Source organism: Micropterus dolomieu, linkage group LG12 (genome assembly GCF_021292245.1).
Source record: "Micropterus dolomieu isolate WLL.071019.BEF.003 ecotype Adirondacks linkage group LG12, ASM2129224v1, whole genome shotgun sequence".
Lineage (NCBI taxonomy): Eukaryota > Metazoa > Chordata > Actinopteri > Centrarchiformes > Centrarchidae > Micropterus > Micropterus dolomieu.
The window spans coordinates 1376135-1396775 of NC_060161.1; the positions used below are offsets into that span (position 1 = coordinate 1376135).

General features: G+C 41.5%; 1 protein-coding gene across 6 annotated transcripts in view; it reads right to left on the reverse strand.

Moving 5' to 3' along the window:
• itsn1 (intersectin 1 (SH3 domain protein)) overlaps positions 1-20641 on the reverse strand; it is a 48620-nt gene that overhangs the window by 13808 nt on the left and 14171 nt on the right. Inside the window, exons 12-31 of one of the 6 annotated variants that reach the window (XM_046064200.1) lie at positions 20382-20521; positions 19986-20108; positions 19545-19694; positions 18549-18689; positions 18290-18377; positions 17652-17791; positions 10166-10302; positions 9779-10062; positions 8691-8728; positions 8346-8603; positions 6822-7066; positions 6535-6709; positions 6255-6341; positions 5939-6087; positions 5390-5466; positions 5127-5299; positions 4962-5007; positions 4583-4704; positions 4037-4160; positions 3720-3914 (exon numbers count right to left, since the gene is read on the reverse strand). In XM_046064200.1, coding sequence (XP_045920156.1) covers positions 3720-3914; positions 4037-4160; positions 4583-4704; positions 4962-5007; positions 5127-5299; positions 5390-5466; positions 5939-6087; positions 6255-6341; positions 6535-6709; positions 6822-7066; positions 8346-8603; positions 8691-8728; positions 9779-10062; positions 10166-10302; positions 17652-17791; positions 18290-18377; positions 18549-18689; positions 19545-19694; positions 19986-20108; positions 20382-20521 — 2892 coding nt within the window. Of the gene's footprint in view, positions 1-6; positions 942-3719; positions 3915-4036; positions 4161-4582; positions 4705-4961; positions 5008-5126; positions 5300-5389; positions 5467-5938; positions 6088-6254; positions 6342-6534; positions 6710-6821; positions 7067-8345; positions 8729-9778; positions 10063-10165; positions 10303-17651; positions 17792-18289; positions 18378-18548; positions 18690-19544; positions 19695-19985; positions 20109-20381; positions 20522-20641 lie in introns of those variants that run through there. The other 5 variants (XM_046064198.1, XM_046064197.1, XM_046064196.1 and 2 more) reach the window with 5 other exon arrangements.

A 20641-nucleotide genomic window follows, 5' to 3' on the forward strand; every position in this document is an offset into this window, starting at 1 on the left:
GGGGGGGGGGGGGGGGGTAGAAGGGAAGCAGGAGGAGGAGGAGTCTTTGGCATAGAGGAGGTGAAGAGAGGAGAGGAGACTTTTACATTGAGACTTGTCCTCCGGCAGATAGTGGGTCTTTCTATGAAGCTGTGGGAGGGGGAGGGGTTAGTGGAGGGGGGGTGGAGCCAGAGCTTTTGACTGACAGGTGAATGAAGCTGCTGAACCAATGGGAGCCAGGTTAAAAAATAAAAATAAAAAACAGGAGGGAGGGGGGATGAGCTGAGCTACTGATTCGAATGACAGAGTCTCCCATAAAGCCACAAAATGACCCACTATCCACTTTACCACGCTGGGATAGGTGTATGCATACATGTTAGTGTGTGTGTGTGTGTGTGTGTGTGTGTGTGTGTGTGTGTGTGTGTGTGTGTGTGTGTGTGTGTGTGTGTGTGTGTGTACAGTCACTGTGATCCAGTCAAAACATGTTCATCAGTCCGATCAGGGTAAAGGAGCTCAATAGTCTCCTCTCCTCCTTTCTTCCTCCCCCTCCTTCTCTAAAACAACCTTCCAACTGATAAAAACAGAAAAGAGAAGAAGAAGAAGAAGGAGAAAAGATGGAGGACAAGAGAAGAAGAGAGTTTGAGAGGAGAGGAGTCCTGACTATTGATCTCCCTCCTGTTAAACAGTGCTGTTTGGAGCCAGAGCCTTAGATAAACAGAGTTTGGCCAAGTCCAGTCAGAGCCATGCATAGACAGAGTTCTCGCCGCCACTGGGCGTTTAAACGTTACAGTCTGTCTGTCTGTCTGTTTGTCTCTCTCTCTCTCTCTCTCTCTGGCTTCTATTGGTGGAGAGTCGCCATTTCCGGGTCATGTGACCTCTTGCTGCTGTCCCATTGGTTGAGTGGCCTAGTGGGTCTCTTTGAGGGCTTTGAGGAGAGGGGGGTTCTGGGTAATGATATGATCCTAGAGAGAGGACGACAACAACAACATCAACAAAAACAACTAAACAAAACAACAACAACAACAGCCAATCGGGTGCTAGGTGGGTGGAGCGTGCAGCAAGACAGAGTGTGGAGGTGTGGTCTAACCTGACATAGAAATAGAGGATCTAGAGCGAGCGGCGTGACGGAGCTTCTGTCTGAAGACAGATTGTTAAAGGAAAGAAATCTGAAAATTCATAATGAGCAGACTGAATATTTAGGAATCATTTAGACTGGAGACAAACTGCTTTTTGAGGCAGATACATATATGAATTTGGAAGTTTAAAAATATGTATTAAGATAAATGACATCTACTGAACAGGATGTTTTAGAGTGTCAGTGCTCTCTAGCAGCAAAAACATATAGAGTGGCAACACTTCTTCTTATAACTCTCCTTCCTCAAGCTCAAACTCCCTCTCAGCCAGGCTGTGATGTTAAGTCCAGCTTGAGCCAAGATGACCGGAGTTATAACTTCTCTGACTTGTTAGTCACCATGATTAGCTTAAGCCTACAGCATTTTGACTGCATAAATTAACCTTTTTAACAAGTTACATATTTTATATTGTATTTCTATTTCTTATTTCATGGCCTATTTGGGATTTTTGGGGTAATGCATATAATTATTGTTTTTAAATGAAGCAGTCAGTTCAATAAATGCATGATGTTTTCTAAGTCAATGACTAATCATGTTAAATAATTGTGATCTCAATATTGACCAAAATAATTGTGATTATGATTTTTGCCATAATCAGGCAGCCGTAGTCTGTGATGTAATTTCTTGTTTCCTATTGTCTCGTATATATATATATATATATATATATATATAAACACTGATATAACTGACATTAGCCAAAACCAAGACATTAACTTCCTGTAAATTTACAAGTCTGCATGCAGATCTTCATCTAACCAGTTCACTATAGCAACTGTTCCGTCCTTGCCATATTTAATCTACCATCTATCTGCAGATCTATGCTGTCCAATAAGCAGGTGCAGTACTATTTGTGATCACAAAGTAGATATATTTATATTTAAAAACCAGATGGCCTTATTAATGTTGTCATGAGGAGGTCAGGATCATCCACTTTGTTTTTCTACATTACTCAGGCATTTGCTTTCATAGACATGAGCAGATTATTTAAGTGAAAATATTATTTTGATTGATTTAATTAAGAGCTCAGTTCATTTATGACATATCCATATTACTTTAGTTGTACTGTGAAAATAGTTGGTGTCTTACTTTCCTACTTTCTTAAAACCTTCAATAATGAGAAACATGCATTTTGAATTTTAATTTTGTAATGAATGATTGATTATTGGTCACAAATGTGGGCTATGTCCAATTGTGTCAAAAGCTTCTCTACTATTTACATAATGTTTGCAATTATTTCATCATTATTTCATCAAGTATTTCTTTTTTTTAAATCATCCAACCTGGCAAGGGTCACTTTTTTCCCTTATAATTAGATTTTAATAATTTTATTTTGTAAAACAATGACATGACAAGTTTCTATCTTTATGACATGATTCAACTGAAATAAAATAAATTATAAACCCACAGTATTTGCAGGCCTGAACCATAGACTGTATAAAGGAAGTGGGCGTAGCCGCCTTGACGTCACCCGCTGGTTTGTGGACTGCTGTTTTGAAGCCTCGAATTTGGCATTTAGCCAGAAGTGACCATATTTGGACGAGATGGTGAAGCAGGGGAGGGATACGCCTTGCTAAGCTTGACAGGTCGCTGTGGTAGTGAACTGTCACTCACAAGGTAGCCACGCACTAAAACATACCCTGCTTTATGGTCTATTTTCCTCTAAATGGAGCCATAATTTACTAAATGAAAATCATGCTGTCTTGAAGAAGACTTAAAACTAGTGACTGAGACCATAAACTCACTAAGAAAGTGTTTACTGAGGTGATAAATCAAGTGAGACGTCGGGTAATTGTTTCATAGACTTCTATACAAACGGACTTCTTTTTGCAGCCAGTGGAGTCGCCCCCTGCTGGCCGTTCTAAAGAATGCAGCTTTAAGGCTCTTCTTCACTGGTTTCACTCCTCAAACCAGGAATTCACGCTTGGCCTGAACCCTTCCTCTCGTTCAGCCGGTCCTCATATGTCCAAGTAGGTCTTAAATTCAGTAATTAGTATGTTTTTATTATTTTTATTGTTTTACAAAGAAGCATTTTGTCTCAGTAGAGCAAAAAAAAAACAAAACAAAAAAACACTAGTCTGCTGTTCAACTAGTTAAAGCGTTGCGTTCAGTGCAGGTTTACTGCCAGTGTGTCTTTGCTCAGCTCTAGAAACTCTAAGTCTATGGTGGATCATGCTGAAGGGACACATGCAGGAAGAGAGGAAACACTTTTTCACTAATGCGCACAAATATACATACACATGCATGCACATACACACCATACAAACACACAAACACCGCCCAGAGGTGTTGCATGACTGGGAGGTTTTCAAAGAGGCCCAAAGGAGTGTCAAGGTGAAAGGTCAAAGGTCCGGGGGTCAAACACTGAGAGAGGGACAGCATCTCCACACCTGGCTCTGGGGTGTGTGTGTGTGTGTGTGTATGTGTGTGTGTGTGTGTGAGGGGGAGAGACAGTGTTTATTTAAGTGTGACTGTGTGTGGGTGTTACACGACTTTGTATTCACATTGGGAGGATGTTAATATGTTAATTTTAGTATATTGTTTATGTGTTCTGTGATTCATGTGAGAGTATATTTGTGTGTGTGTGTGTGTGTGTTTGCGCGTACTCACACTGCGTGCTCGGGTCAGTATCCGTGGTGAGTTTGACGTAGTTGCTGGGAAACAGACCCTCCCTCCCGTTGAGCTCTCCTTTCCACCAATCACAGTCGTCCTTGCTGAGCACTGTGATCACCTGACCCTTCAGGAAGGCCAGCTCGTCGTCATTCTGGGCCACGTAGTCGTACATGCCGATCACCTGACACACAGCTTCAGGACCAGAGACGGACACGATGTCAACAGAGACAATTTTATCTGAACCTGGTTATGAATCTGGTTTGATGTTTTTGTTATTGTAAAGGCACTGTACGTGTATTTATTTGTGAGCGTACCTGTGCTGGCAGGAGCCAGTTTAGGAGGGGTGGGCTCCGTGGGCGTCGTCTTGCTGGTGCTGGGACTGAGCAGCTTCACATAGTTGGCCGGAAACCAACCTATCTGGCGCTTTTTCCCCCGTGCCTGAACCAATCAGAACACAGCATGTCATCATTCATAAATTGCAACCAGAGTCTGCAGGTCCTCACATTATGCAAACCACATCATTATTCACATCATAGTGGAGTAGGATTACATACGACATTCAATGTAGAGGAAAATATATGCATGTATTGAAATATGATCCAAATTAAACTACAATTGAATAATTAGATATTACTTAATTTAAAGAGCAACTAAATATCCTCAAAAGTCAAAACAGTTATGAGTCTCTATGTATGTTTGTTGCAACTGATGTTTAGTATAATTTAATTGCATTAGGACATTTTTGCAGAGTCATCAGTTTAGGAAAATCTCCATTTTTCCTCTACGTTATCATTTCTTTTTATGCAAGGTCAACATCATGAACATTTCTTTGCATATATTAAGAGTTTGTGCTTGTGTACCTGGAGCTCACCCTCCCACCAGCCCCCTGGATTCTTTTTTCTGATGAGGATGAGCTGTCCTGGAGCTAACGTCAGCTGCTCTGCTCCTGTAGCACTGTAGGGGGCGATCACCTGAGCGATCTCTGAAGGAAACGCACAGGAAGAAGACAAGATGGTTAGTAAGTAGTTCAGCTCCTGGAATCTGAAGGTAGTTTTGATGTTTGATATTTTATTAAGTCAGCCAGGTCCAAATTCAGATTACGTGTTTAATGAACTGAAACAACTACTGACTTTAGCTGGAAATTAGTATTTAACAGAAAGTCTGCAAAAAGGTCAGAAAGAGCAGAGAAGGCGACAGCAGCTGTAATGGAGCAATATTATAGAGTAACTGAAAGCTTACCTGGTTTCTTTCCCAGACTGCCCGTCTTCCCTGTTGGTCCCAAAGACTAGAAACAGAGATAAAGTATAAATAAAAATCATGACAAATATGTTCCTTCTTATGTAAAAATCTCAAAGTCACACCCACAGTTGTGGTCCATCCTCGTACGCCTGAGCCGAATCTCACCTCTGAGGCTGAGTCTCGTGGTTTGACATAATTGGAAGGGAAGACTCCGGTCTTGCCCCCGACCATACCCGTCCACCAATCCCCTTCTTTCCTGGTCACCATGACAATATCTCCCTGCTGGAAACTCAGGTCCCCCTGTTCGCTGCTCTCGTAGGTGTACATGGCCACGTACTCTGTTCAGACGCACGTGGACAGAGTCAGTGACAATTACCCCCTCCGACCCCAGGCCAAGAAATTCACATTTACACGTCTGCGTGTGTTACCTTCTCCAGACTCCGAAGGTTTCGTTGGGGAAGGGGAGGGGCGTTTTCCATTGGGTGGGCTCTCTGACACAGATTCACTAGATGAGACAAGGAAGAGAAAAATATTCTATAAACTGTATATGTTTAATTTAACAAAAGTTTAGTATGAAGAGAAAAAACAAATGTAATCAAATGGTCACTATTAGAAGGATCTTTGGTAGCCCAACTTCTTTAAAAAGGTGATTTTATCACTCCACGATCAAACGGCTGAACTATTTACGATGATTTCACTTTTCCTAGCTGACCCAGAGCCTGACAACAAGCATATCATCAGTCCAATCACCTCTGGTGTTGAGTCTAGAAGGTCCTGTCTAAAGATCTGCAGCTGCACTCCCACTAATTAAATAATGTAGCAAGAAGTGCGACCTTGTGAGCTGAAAGTAAAATCCTAAAACTTCTAAAGTCAGCCAGTGGGGCGAAGCTAAAGTAATATGATTATGATGTCTTACTGATTGGTCTGAAACTTGAAGAAAGATGGTCCATTGTGACAAATGTAACATTTGAACCTACCTGGTGTTTTTGCTGCGTGGTGTGGCGCCAGGCGGGGGCGTCATGGTGGCGGAGATGAGCTTGACATAACTTTTGGGGAACCAGCCTCTCTGTCCGGTCTGCAGTTCCCCTAACCACCACATGTCCTGCTGCTCCAACACTGTTATTATCTGCATTAATGACAACAGCAATACTATTAATTTTAGCCAGTTAAACTAAATATCCCAAAAACAAGCAAATGCCTATTTAAAACAGAAGAGAGATGCTGACTGACACAGATACAAGAGTCACTTAGTCAAAAAAGTGTAATGTTCAGTATCTATATGGGGGAATCTACCTCGTTTTTGTTGAAGTTGAGGTGGTTGTCCTTCTTCGCTCTCCAGGGATACAAGGCCTGAGCTTGAAGACCTTCAACCTTCTCCCCCTGACAAACACAGAATTAGTACCAATCAATCACAAACACAGCAGCAACTGATTTATCTTATGTTAGGAAGAACAGTGTTCGCTAGGAAGAGGGTTTTATTTTGCAAACTCAATCTTGGGAAATTACTTTGAGAACAATTAATCCAATTTAAGTCCCGAACTAAACGTCGTACACAGCTTCGTTATGTTCCTACCTGTCCCAGCACAGGAGACGGAGAGGAGCCCGTCGTCATCGTCGCAGGTGTGAAGGCGGAGCGCTGTCGTAGCTGCGCCGAGGGAACACTGAGCGAAGGATTCTGACTCGTTGAAGAGGTCGGCCATGCGTCCCACCCCTCGCTGTCTGATTGATTGGCTGTGTTGGACGGCCAGCTAGAAATATACGCAGACGCGACACATATATTACTAGTACTACTGTAGGTGTGTGGTTGAAAACTTAAAAAAGCAGCTTGGTTCTGATCATATTGACACCATTAGTACTTACGTGGTGCTAAAGTCGGCCCAGTTACTGTTGGCGGAGGAGGTGGAGGAGGAGGACTGTCCGGGTGCTGGGGGAGGCGTGGATATTGGCTGTTGGGCTGAGTTGGGTGTAGCTGAGGCTGTTGCACGCAAGCTGATTGGTGCTTCGCTGTCGGGTATCCGTTCAGCGTAATTGGCTGGAAACCAACCAGTTCGCCCCCTGAGCTCTCCTCCCAGCCAACCGGGTTCCCCTGTTTGAGATTCATCCACCTATGAGAGCAGAGGGGTGGGATTAAGATACAGCTGAGGCATGCAATCTCACACAGGGACACCAATTCACTGAGATGTGTGTGTGTTTAGATTTGTGGCAGAAATGAGCTGCGGTGTAAACAACAATAGCCACAACAGGAGCGGCAGCTGTTCAGAGTTAAATTCCAGGAAGCAGAATTACCAAATTAGTAGAGGTGGGGAAAAAAAATAACATAAATCGATACAGCATATTATCGCGATATTTTCTGTGGCAATATTGTATCGTTACACGTTAAGTATCGAGCTTTTATTATAGAAACTGTACATGAGAAGTTTACTTTTTGGTACTATAATAATAAAATCAATTGCTTTTCAATCCACTAGAAAAAGAGTTTTCCTTTGGGGACACAATTTGAAGTTGTAAAAAAGGTAACAAATTGCACTATATTGCAATATGTTTAAAAACGCAATAATATGATAACTTGACATTTTCAACTGTTAATGTAGTGTTCTGGTTCCAGTAAATGTCTATTATGCCAACCAGGCCCTTATAATGAGCGAGGATGTTTTCAATTATCTATCTAACTCAATAATTCTGCTTCTATAAATAAAATATTTCCTTTATTTTCGTTTTTTTAGTCCACCATGTTGTTGTCCATTAAGTTTTTTGTTGGGGTACATTCAGTGTGTTCTGAATGTAAATCTGCCATGAATGTGGGATGTAATGTGTTGTAATGGGGCTGTCGTCTCTTTTCTTATTGATGTGGAATGAAGTTTATTTAGCCTTTATTTATTCAGAGAGGTCTTAACTGTAACATTTAATAGCTTAACGCTCACAGTTAACACATTCACAACAACTGTGAAAACAAAAACAAGCATTACAACATTTACAGATCGGATTAGAATGACGAAGCCAAAGACATTCATCCACTGGCAAAAGAACAAAAATGGAGATGGCATGAGGTGGACCAATGACAGCAAAAGTTTGAATGCTTGTGATTGGTGGAGGCACAACACTGGGCGGGGACAAGAACTTACCCATTCCCCTTTCACCTTCAGTTTGCACAGCAGAGGAGAGAGGAGACAGTTAATACACACCACACCACACAGTCATTCACACGCACAGACCTCACATACACACTACAGAGGGGAGTCAAAGAGAAAAAGACACACATACATAAACACACACAGGAGGCAATAAAATATCTGTTCACCCAACAGGTATACACACATATTACTGTATGTAGCAAGGTGGATAGCTGAAGTATATGGGTACAGAGTTTGTCTGCATACTACATACCATCAGTACATCTCCGGGAGCAATGCTGATCTCATCGTGGCTACGAGCATCAAATGGATATACAGCCCTGTAGTAGACCACTTTCACTGGCGGCTGCTGTTGGTCGAAGCTACTGACTGGTGTCTTTTGGTCGAAGCCGCCGACAGGTGCCTTCGGGTCGAAGCCGCCGACTGGTGCCTTCGGGTCGAAGCCGCCGACTGGTGCCTTCGGGTCGAAGCCGCCGACTGGTGCCTTCGGGTCGAAGCCGCCGACTGGTGCCTTCGGGTCGAAGCCGCCGACTGGTGCCTTCTGGTCAAACAAACCGGGTCCCGGAGCCTTCTGGTCAAACAAACTGGGTCCCGGAGCCTTCTGGTCAAACAAACTGGGTCCCGGAGCCTTTTCCGCTGTAAATAAACAGAAATAAATGTCACAGACTAGAATCCACCATTACTGATTCAATCCAGGATTTCGCAGTTGCAACTATTAACACAAATTCAACAAATCCCTGTGAATTCAGCGCTCCTTTTTACTAATCACCGGAACTTTTCTGCAAATCTGACCCATCATCGCCATTTCCTACAAAACGTCAGCTTGTCACTTCCTTGTTATCAAGACGCAGCAGACACGTGTGATACCAACGTCTCACATTCGCCTACAAAAATAACAGCAAAAGATCGTGAAAAAAAGGATCCAGATCTTCTTTACCAAAGCGGGCGTAAACCGTTTTGCAAAATGTATTGTGGTCGAACATAAAAGGAAATTGACTGACAGACGAGAATGAAGAATGGCAGAAATGCTTGGAGGACTGTTGCATCCTGGTCAATTGTAAGCGCTGAAAGAATCAACGGAAGTTGGTTTAAATATACAGGGTTAAAGGTAATGTTAATGTAGTTTAGTGTGATTTAAGAACAAAGTTTAAGAATAAAAAAGTCTAGTGTTTAAACATTTTGAGAAAACTTTTTAAAAGTATCAATTATTTTCATTCAACTATAAAATAATTTTTTTTTTTTAAATCACATTATTCCACACCATTTTATCTCAAAAAAAGCAACTTTCATTGCAAATTTTTAGAAAAGCTGCCAAAAAAAATCTGGCATTTTAAGCTGTAACAATCCTGCGAAATTCTGGAGGGACTGAAAACTATCTGCTTCTCCAAGAACATGTGCGTTTCGGTGAAGCAGGCTTTGTATTTGTGTCCAAAACCTCATAGTGCCTAAAAGAAAGAACTTAACGGCGCTTGTAGTTTTTAACAATTAAATAAAAATGTTCAGCAAGTTTAGAGGCAAGTCTACTGCAGTTTATGGATTAAAGATTTATCCACCCACGCCAATCACCTGCCCTTTAGAAGCAGTGCAGGAGCTTTACCTTTAAAATCCTACTCTACATGCTAGAAACTCTTTAGTTAAGTGAATCATTTTGGCACTGGTGCTCTCCGTCATGCAGCCATAACACACCTGTTGAAGCCCAGGGGTCGGTCGGCTGACTGAACAGCTTGTTCAGTTTCTCGTGCATGTCCTTCTTGCCTCTACCCTCATCCTCATTCTCTTCTACAGATCCTGCTCCCTTCCGGCCCCCTTCCTCCTCCTCCTCCTCCATCCCTCTCCTCTTCCTCTCCTCCTCTTCCTGAGTCACTCTGTTTAGCCACACATGGGGCGCCGAGACAGATGGGGGGCTAGGAGCTATGGGGGCCGAGCTTCCTGCTTCATCCCTCCATGCCACGCCCTCTTCTGAAGACAACCTGCGGGGTGAGAGGTATCTTAAATGATTCATCACAGATAACCCTTATTTTCATTGTTTATTATTCAAGACCTTTGCAATTCTCAAGTACATTTCATTATTACCTGCTCTCCTGCAGTTCGGCAGACTTTCTCTCGATCGGCGTGTGCATGTGCGAGTGTGTGTGTGTCAGTGTGTGTGTGTCTCCTTCCAGCTCCCTCTGTTTCTGTCTCTGCTGCCGGCTGTGGATCTCCCTCAGCTCCTGCAAGGCATCATGGGATAGAGGAAGGAACAGCGGTGAGGAGGAAGTGGGATCAGAGGGCTGGTTGCTACGGGTTACCATCGACGGCAAACGAGAACGACAGCAGCAGCAGCAGTATGTATTAGTCAGGTGATCAAGGCAAGCTCCGCCCCTTCCACTGCGTCACTGAGGCGATGAAACGACCCTGTTGCTTAATGATGGCAATTATTGAATTGAATGTTTATTTTTTGACAACGTTGAGGAGCAGCTCATTGTTTCTGAAGTCGAAACAGGACTCCTAGTTGATGCTTTGCAGCAGACGACACAGATAAGATCCGCCACATCTGTCCTGAAGTTCACTGACCAGCGCAAAAGATCAGCAGTAAACAGAGACGGGGGACAGAGATTATTTGTCTACCCTGTACATGTGACACCTTGTGTTTCTTCCTTTTGAACTTCCATAAAATTTGCGTTTTTCTTTATCCGAATCAACGCCCTAAGGGTAGAGGCTGCTGTGTGCTGTTCAGACTGTAAAGCTTTGAGGCAAAATTAAGATTTGTGATTAAGGCTATATGAAAAATATAAAAATGATGATAATGGGATTTTTTTCCTGGAGTCTTTACCAATTATGCGTGTTCCCTTATGACTGGAGAGTACGATTTGTAGGCCAGGGCATCTCTGCAGCATACACTGCATTCACCAAAGAAAAAACATTTAGACACCATCTCTCATAATTACTAGAAAAGAGGTCATAATTAGGAGAGCAGGAATTTGTAATCGCGAGATGAATATTAGTCTGTCAATGTTGTAGTATCAGCTGTTATCTATAAACCTTCTATGAGTCTTCTAGCAACGACATGTCCGTTAACTTCCTGCGGCTGTGCAGAGGTCCTGCTGAGCAAAGCAGTGGAACCTTTCCAGTTGTCTCGTAATTACAGCATCTTGATATCACAATAATGAGATCTTTTCTTGTAATTATGATATGTTTACTCATAATTACAAGATAAAGTGGCCACTATTTTTTTTTTCTTTGGAGAATGTTATCTGCTTCTATAGCAGCACCAAAATGCTTCATTTATAATGGTATGTTGTGACACATTTTACCTTTATCAAAACATTGCAGCTCCTGTGATTTGGATAATGCGATCTCAACAGCATTTCATTGTTCAGCCCTTCTGTCAGACTGCAGCGGGTGGCCAATGAGTGACAAGGGATAAAGAAAATTCACGTGCCTCTTTATTTACTTTCTATGGACCCTAGTCAGTCACCTCCTCGTCTCTTTTGTGTTCAGTACAGCTTATGTTTTTCTGTTTAAACAGGGTTGTGACAGTGGATTGAGAACTTCTTTTGTTGTTGTGCTAGCAAGCAATGATGGATATCAATGTGATCCCAACGACCGCAGCAACTAACTGGCAAACAAACTCCAAAATGGATGTATGCATGTGCCAATCACGTCGTCTAGGCAGGATAACTTGGTTGTAAAAAGAGAAAATAAACGTTGTATGTGGTTTGGCTGGTGTGAGAGATAAGAAATCCAAAAAAAAAAAGCAAACAATTAAAAAGATGAAAAGCCTGATCATTTGTAACGCATTAGAACTAACAAATAGGTATACGGGTAAATAACCTGTTTTTATTTTCTATTTGACTGTTTAAGGTTCAGTGTGTAAGTTTTAGTGGCATCTAGTGGTGAGGGTTGCGAATTGCAACAAATGGCTCACTGTGCATTCACTTGCTCCTCAGACAAAATAAGTACTTTATAATAAATGTATTAATTCTAATGGAAACTGTAAATTCAGCAGTAAAAAACCTAACTGTATTTTTTCTCCATGAGGTTGTGCATTACATCAATATAATTTCTAAATCCAACAGAAAGGCTGTGAAAACTGTCAACATATGGTTCTCTTTTAATATCTTTATATAAAATAGACTACTCCTGGCATTATTTTATTATTTGTGTCTTCTTATATATTTGTATACTATTCTGTATACTTCTTTATGTTCCATAACCACTTTCTCTTTTTACAATAAAGATTTAAGGCGGAAAAGAAAAATCAGATTAGTCTGACACCACATGAATGCACCATCAGTCACCGCTCACCCCTCCCTTTCCAAGCGCATAGTATAAGCTTTGGTGGGCGACACGCTCTGCCGACCCTTGTGCTAAATTTGTCCAAATTTCACTTCTCTTCTTACTTCTAGCAAACCAGTCGACTACTACACCTGCGGTGTAAGTAGATAGAAATTAGCTTATTCTAAGGTAACAAAAACATATAGATCCTCTTAAATATTACACACCGAACCTTTAAATGTATTTTTTTTTTTACATTTTCCTATGTTGCTTTTGTGTTTTATTTAAAGCACTTTGAATTGCCTTGTTGCTGAAATGTGCTATACATAGAAACTTGCCTTGCAAATTCATTGGCATGTTTAGCGGACCAAAGTGCACCTTATATACACTCAAGTTTAGGGACTGTTGGACATTAAGTCATATCTAAAATGTTTTGAAATATCAGTGGGAGGGAGCATTGTTACTACTAAAGGTTGGCGCTGACCCAGCCCAAGACAAAGGGCTCCGGTCATGGCGATGGGGCGGAGCTTGCACAAGGCACAGTATGTTTGTGGGAGGGGTTAGATATGAGCAAAAAAACGGTGGGGTAGGGGAAATGGGGAAATAAGGGGATGCGGTGGGAGTAGTTCTGTGTAGTCTGACAACCAGCTGTGCCATTAAAACACACTCTGTTATTACAACAACACAAGGCAGCTGTCGTGTTTCAGCCAAACAACCAACTTGAGGAAACCTTCAAGCAGACCAATCATAAAGAAGGGACTGACGGAGGAGCAAAACTACAACTCTGAAGAGAGAGAGAGAGAACTCCAAATCACCTGAAACAGGAAGTGGAGGACATGAGACGACACAGCATGCCAAACATACACTCCTACACGCACAGACACAGACACCCAAATAAAGTAAAGCTTACTCAGAATCTAGTTTATCAGCTTTATAGCCTAATAAAGGTCAACTAGCTTCTATTTGTCTGGCTGAAACATCATCTGGTAGCACACAGGCTGTTGCTTTCTAGGACAGTGTTTTGATTTAGTAAGGTAGCCTAGCATAACGTCACCTAATCTAGCACACCTGCTAACCTAGCAAGACCGCTAGTTTAGCATGACTGCATACAGAGCATAGCATAGTTAGCCAGAAGTGAGCTAACACCAGCTTGGCAAAGAGAAGACCGGTCACTAAAGAGGAGGACGGAAATGTGTAGGGGAGAAGAGAGGGATCGTAAGAAGACGGTAAAAGAGGAAGATAACAAGTGGAAAGGAACAAAACATTAAGTGAAGAGAAGGTGATTCGAGAAACAGATGACAGAAAGGATGAAGAACAGGAAAGATGAAAAGAAGAGTGAGAAAGAGAGAAGGGGCACGATGGTGGGTTTGTTGTGTGGACCTTTATAACGTAGTCTAGCCGAGCCAGACACACCCTGACGGCTGACACACACTCCTGTAGCTGTCCCTGCTCCTGGCACTGAAACAACACATATACATATATGTATATATACACACACACACACACACACACACACACACACACACACACACACACACACACACACAGAGGATCAACCACTCTATAGACACGGACACACACACACAGACAGTTAAAGTTTCAGTCCACATTTACACACTTTATCCAATAAAGGTGTTAAAGTGAACTTATTTTTCAGCAGTAATTTGAAGCTCTCTGAAAAATCTGACACTTTAAATCCTCTTGGTGGTGTTTTTTGTTAATTACGCCTCATTTACTTTATATATAATTCAGCTATAATTTACAATTTGCACATCAATTTATAAAATATCCAAGAGCTTACCTCTTATGTGGAAATGTTACATTTGCTTTCAGTATGTCAATTTATTTTAAACTGTTCTAGTACCCGGAAAAAATATTTTAATCCCTGACGCGAGCCTAATGATTTTCTTTCAGTAGAGATTAAACAAAAGCACAATAAGGCCTTGACTCATGCAAGGAGAGGCTCCTTTGACTCACTACGATGAGTAATGTGCTGTTGCAACCTAATGTGAAGCCAGTGTTACAAAACAGGCTGAAGTTAGCAAGTTGTCATCTTATTTAGTGCAGAAAGCCTGAACAGATTATTTAACTGAGCTATCTGCATTAGATAGGAGATATTAGTTGAGTGTTTTTGGTATTTACAAGGTTGGTAATGAGGCCAACACTGTTTACTGTCTATATTTACTCTGGTTCTGGCAACAAACTCCAAGTAAATGTGCTTATTTTCTTACTCCACACTAATTTGTTAACTCTGTAATCTGGTAACTAAATACATCTGGAGTAAGTATTTCCCCCCCTTTAACGTTTATCTTTTGCTCATTCCATCTAGTTTTTAATGAGTCATAAATGCTAACGAGTTTCGCTAACAGGGTATTTATTTGCTCTGGATTCGTGTGTATTGCGTGTGTCCTTGTCAGAGGTGTTACTGACTTTGAGTTGTGAGATTAGAAAAAAGAACAGCACACCAGAATCAGTACATGAGTATGTGAGTGTTGGTGCTTGTCAGTAGTCAAACCATTCATAGCTTAACAGTAACAGTCAACTTGCTGCAATACATTTAGCTGCCTTGCAGGGGCATCACAGTGCACTACGCATGTTAAACAGGAGTGTCTGCACAAACCACACATTTTAAATGTCTGGTTTGTAGGTGTTAAAGACGGCAAAGCCTTCTAAAGTGACTAGAATACTTGAGCTTGCAAGTTAGTAGTCTGATAAGAGGGTGTGCTATGTTTTACTTTCTCAAATAATCTGTCCAATCCAAATGCAAAAACTGCTCTATGTTCCAGATCTGCCATAAGAGGCCATGTGTTCATCATATGATTTGATATTATTACAGAGTATATCACAGCTGCAGTACCACCCCAGTCCAGCAGCGGCAGTGTGCTCTACCTGTCTCCCTCTATGTTCCTCCTGAAGCTGGCGTCGCAGGGCTTCTATCCTGGCACAGTGGTTGGCATAGAACTCACACAGAGACTGGCATTGGCAAGGGAGCAAATGGCCAATGTAGGAGATAAATAAAAAGGAGTAGAAAATATAGAAGGAAGGGTTTATTATGTGGATTAAACAAAGAATATAATAGGATGAAAATGAAGGCAGGAGGTCAAGAAATACAAGGTGAAGAAGCAGGAAAGAAACACAGATTAGGAGGAGGACAGCGTAGAGTAGAATCAGGAGGAGTCCCAGTGGGTAAAGAGGACAGAAGAGGCACAGCAGTGTGACGAAAGAAGATTTTGGGGAGAGGAAGTGGTGTGGAAAGGAAGGCGGACGGCAGTATAGTCAAACATCGTTCACATCTCAGCGTTCTATGCCTCAGTTTAGACATGACTGCACTTTACTCTGGAGAAAACTGATATCCAACACTGCTGTTTTTGTTCGCTGCTCAACGGCATTGCACCACTTTCTCAAATCACTGTGTTGTGTTGACTGTACTGAGTAACCCTGAGAACCAACTTCATTAGATTAGCCACTAGAAAATCTATTTATTGTGGTCTGTGTTTGTCTCTGCTTTCCTCCCTCCCCCCCTCTTCCCTCTCATTCTCCTCTACTCTTCGTTGGAACAGACCACAGGACTAATTCTCTCTTTGACCTGACTCCGTGTTCTGGGGAAATGAGGAAAGACAAAAAAAAAAAAACACATGGACAAAAGGCGGTGGAGGAAACGTGAAGAGACTGCTGTGCTCAAACCCTTTAGATATAATCCCTCCATCTTTCTCTCTCAAATTGTTGGTACATGAAGCAGCTCTCTGAGAAACCACTCATTGTTCCTGTGCACAGCTAGCTCTCTCCCAAAACACAGCAATACACATAGAAACACACCGACGTAAATACAAACACAGAGGTCAGATATAAAAATGAAAACACGTCAGTAAACATGAACATTGTGATTGTAACTAGTGTGAGGATGCAGTTCTGAGGGACAAGACAGTCACAGCACCAATCCAGTGTTTTGAACATGGACAATAATTCATCTGGCGAAACAAATTACTGGGTTAGCAAGCTAGTTAATTAGTTAATTGAGTATTTAGTAGAAAAGATTTATTTTGATTAATAAAACACTACAGCAATATATCAAACTTAATAGCAAATCACTATTATTAAACTGATTAGCACATGTCACTACTTCATTTTCATGTTACTTGAACATTAAACTGCTCCTGTTTATCAAATGTTGTTATAATAGTTTTTTTTTTTTAATACTTTCAGTATCAAGTTAAGCCCCTCCATCAGATTTTACTGAGGATAAAAACATGACAGCTCACATAGAGGTCACTTTTAGCAAAACTTGGATGAAACAAATTATAATCCTTCTACTTCCATAAAATGTAAAGCAAGCAAATGATCATATTTTTCAGGTTTATTGTTGTACTGTAGTTTTTTTCGGCACACATGTGATGTGTCATGACCACATGTACTAGTAGTTAACATTAACCACTCCACAGCATCTGGCTGTACTAATTTAGTTTGTTAACAATTTAGTTCATTAAAGGGTAATTTCTGTATTTTTAAACTGACAGGCTCAGACTGCAGCATGGAAAGGATCCTTGTGACTCAACAAGAAACTTAAGTGTCACTCAAGGATAAATCTCGCTCCAGAGGCGAGTTGTTGTCGCTGGTGGAGTCAGACTTGGAGAGAGGAGTTTATTAAGAGGAACTGCTAGCAAGACTTCTCTCTCCAACTCTGATCACATTTCCACCGGCGTCTTCCTGCAACAACTTCTTTTTGCCACTGACAGGCTCAGACTGTTATACATCAAGGAAAGGATCCCTACGAATAACACCCCTTTATTTTTAACCAGAAGTCTCGATCAAAGACAAATCTCGCTCTGAAATCTTGTGAGAGGTGAGTTGTTGCAGGAAGACACAGTTCCTCTTAATCAACTCCTCACCAACTCTGACTCCACCAATGTCTTCCTGCAACAACTCACAAGATTTCAGAGTGAGTTTTCTTGAGGTTTCTGTTTCTGGTTCCTCTTAGGGAAACTTTCCACGATGTGTCTGAGCTTGTCAGTGGCAAGAAGAGGCACTTTTTGGGGACGTTAATTTGACGGGCACAATTGCCCAAAAGGTAAATGTTGCGGCTGCTGGCTAAAGCCATCTACTGCACGAAGTTTAGGATTTTTTGTACCCACTTGTAATTTTGACCCCAAAATATTTGAAAATAGGGCCCAGGTTTAAAAATATATAGAAATCACCCTTCAAGTCAATAATGCAGTTAGTAAATTAAGTATTTACTTTTCCAAAAGCACAGACCTGACCAGTGCCTCGTGTCCTGTATTAGTGTGTTAGTTAAATAGATGTTTACCTTCAGCTGTGTGTTGAAAGCATCAATTTCCAGCAGTTTGGCCCTCGTCTCTCTCTCCACAGCATCTAGCTGTTCTCTGAGCTGCTGTCTGCTGCTCTCCTTCTGCTCCACAGCCTTCTGCAGGGACGACAGACTATCACCTAAATACACAAACACACAGACAGGCAGAGTAAGATCAGGTTAGGTTAATTTAGTCACTGAGACAATTATGTGTCTTTATTGAGTTAGTGATAGAGGAATATTGTGGTAACCAGAGAGTCAGCTAACCAGATCCCTCTGCTTTCTCAGGATTTAAAAATATATCACACATATCTCACAAGTAGGAACTAATCAATTTAATGTGAAAATAATTTCACATTAAATTCATATATTAAAAGTTGCAGTTACTGTGAATTGTTCCAACAACTTGACAGAAAGCATATATATTAAAATACTTGATTAAACTCACCCCACACTACATGAAATTTATTATTATTGTTGTAGAAACAAGGCTCAAACAAAAGTTGCACAACCACCCTAAACCATGATGCAAGTAATCCCATAAATCCAATCGATGAGAGAACGCTTTCTAACATCATAGCAAGAATCTGCACATGTGATGTTTGTATTTAAGTGTGTTTAGTTTATGTAGCACTCACGATGCAGACTGTTCTGTTGAACCTGTTTCAGCTGGTCGTTGAGACTCTGTTTATCAGGAATTAGCCTCCCCAACCACTGCTGGGAGTCCTGCAAACAACCATGAAGTCAAATCAAGAAAAACAGAAAATATACTGTGCAATTGTACTACATGAACACACACTACAGTTTCTAAGAATGTGTCAGATGTTGAAATGAATACGACACCGGTCTGTCTCATAAATGTGTTTATTTGCATATGTTGATATTTGTTTTCTGTACCTGCAGCTGCTGTTGTAGCAAGGTGATTTCAGCAATGCGTGTTTCTCTGGTCTGATTGGTCTGCTCCACCTCTCTCCGCTGAGCCGTCAGACGAAACCGAACATCCTTCAGTTTGCCCTCCAACTGGGACTTTTTATCATTCTACAGATTGGGACAGATAGTTGGAAAGGAATATACCATTAAGTTTCTGCCAATGTACGAAGGATAAGTCACAGAAAGAACAAGTTGACATCTGTTATGTTCTTTCTGTTGGCATTAGTTGATTGCTTTTCGTTTATCTTTGAGGCCACTTTAAAGCCCACCATTGCTACAGAAACTGACGCTCCATCTGTGGCTCTCTGATTAGGTCTCACAAGTCATGCAAAGCAGAAACAAAATTGGTATTTTTATTGAAGTGCAAATAACACTTATAGCCTACACTAATACTGAGCATGTCGTATTTACTTTGCAACGACTCCCAGTCTGTTTTCCAGCACAACAGACGTTTTTAACTCCTCCCAGCTCGTTCTTCAAATCCATTCAAAAAAACATCTGGTGCGGTTCTTCGTCTGCATTACTTATTCTTTCGCCAAATCTTCAGCATCTAAGGAAGAGACCGTCTGCCTCGTGTTTACACCGGCACGCCCAGTGAACCTGAACGGCCACTAGATCAGTCGATTTAATGTAAACGGAGATCAACTCTAAAACGTAGCTAAAACGCTGTGTGTGGACGGATCTCGTATTCGTTTCAAAACTCTGTTTTTTAAGAATAAAAGGAGTAGTGTGTGGAGGGGGCCTTAGTGGCACTCCACACTCACTGTTTTTTGTGCCACTTTGTTGCAGCATTTCCTCAGCAGCTCATACCAATCTGCTTTGACTGTAAATCATTGCCATGCAATACGGCTTGTTGTCAGCGTTCAAAAATGTGACTCCATTTTGGATGACATATCCTTGTGTACTCTGTGTATACAGCATGTTTGATTATGTGACTACGTATGGGTGTGTATGTCTGATTACCAAGGCCTCCAGTTCAAACTCCAAGGTCTTCTTCCTGGCTTTGAGCAGCACTATACTTTCCTGCTCTCGGTTTCTTTGAGTCAGAAGCTCTTGGCGACGTTGGCGCTCCCACTCCAACTGACGCTGACGCTCTAATTCACGCTTAGCAGCCTGGGACAGACAAAACACACTTATTTTCACAACAAATCATTACAGGTAAAATAACTGCAACTGCATTTAATCATTATATGATATTCATGTATGACACATTTCATTACACACAACAAGCCAGGAGTGTAGATTAGACTCTTTGTTTGAGGAGCTTTTAAGAGGGCGGTGGTGAGCAGTGAGTGCAAGACTGCAGCAGATAAATGTTAACTGAAGCATAACTCTTCAATTAAATTGCAGATACCTGGTAATCATTTTCATTGTCCTTCTCCTCCCTGCCTCTCTCCTTCATACCTCTCTCCTCTCTATCTCTTTGCGTCTCTCCTCTTCTCTCTGCCTCTCCAGCTCTCTCTGTCTCTCCAGTTGTTTTTCTAGTTCATATTGTCTTCTCCTCTCCTGCTCAAGACGCTCACGCTCCTGAAACACAAGCAAACAAATATGAGCAGGCAGAACAAACAAATCTTATTATTTGTTAAGGGTCACCCCCGATGCACAGTGCATGCTCCCATCGTAATTGTAAATAACTTACTGATACATTTCAAAGATATGGGAAACTTGGGCTGTTACAGTGACAGCACTGTCTCTATTATAAATGCAAATATTTTACAGCCTTTTATACAAGCCATAAACCATGACCAATTCAAATTTTGAATGCACACTGTGTGGAAATGTGACATCATTACAGTTTACCTTTCTCTCCTGTTCCTCTCTCTCCAGTGCAGCCAGCCTCTCCTGCTCTTTCCTCTGCTGCTCTTGCAGAGCCTGACGTCTCTTCTCCAACTCCAGGTTTCCTCGCTCAAAGTTTTCCCTTTTCTTATCCTCAAACGTCACTGTGGTGATGCAAAGGGAGTTTATTTAAACAACGTACAATGGCTATAAATTAAGATGTACTATGTGGAAAAAATGCCACCAAGTTTCTGGACTTGCTAAAAACATCAAGAAGCATTGGT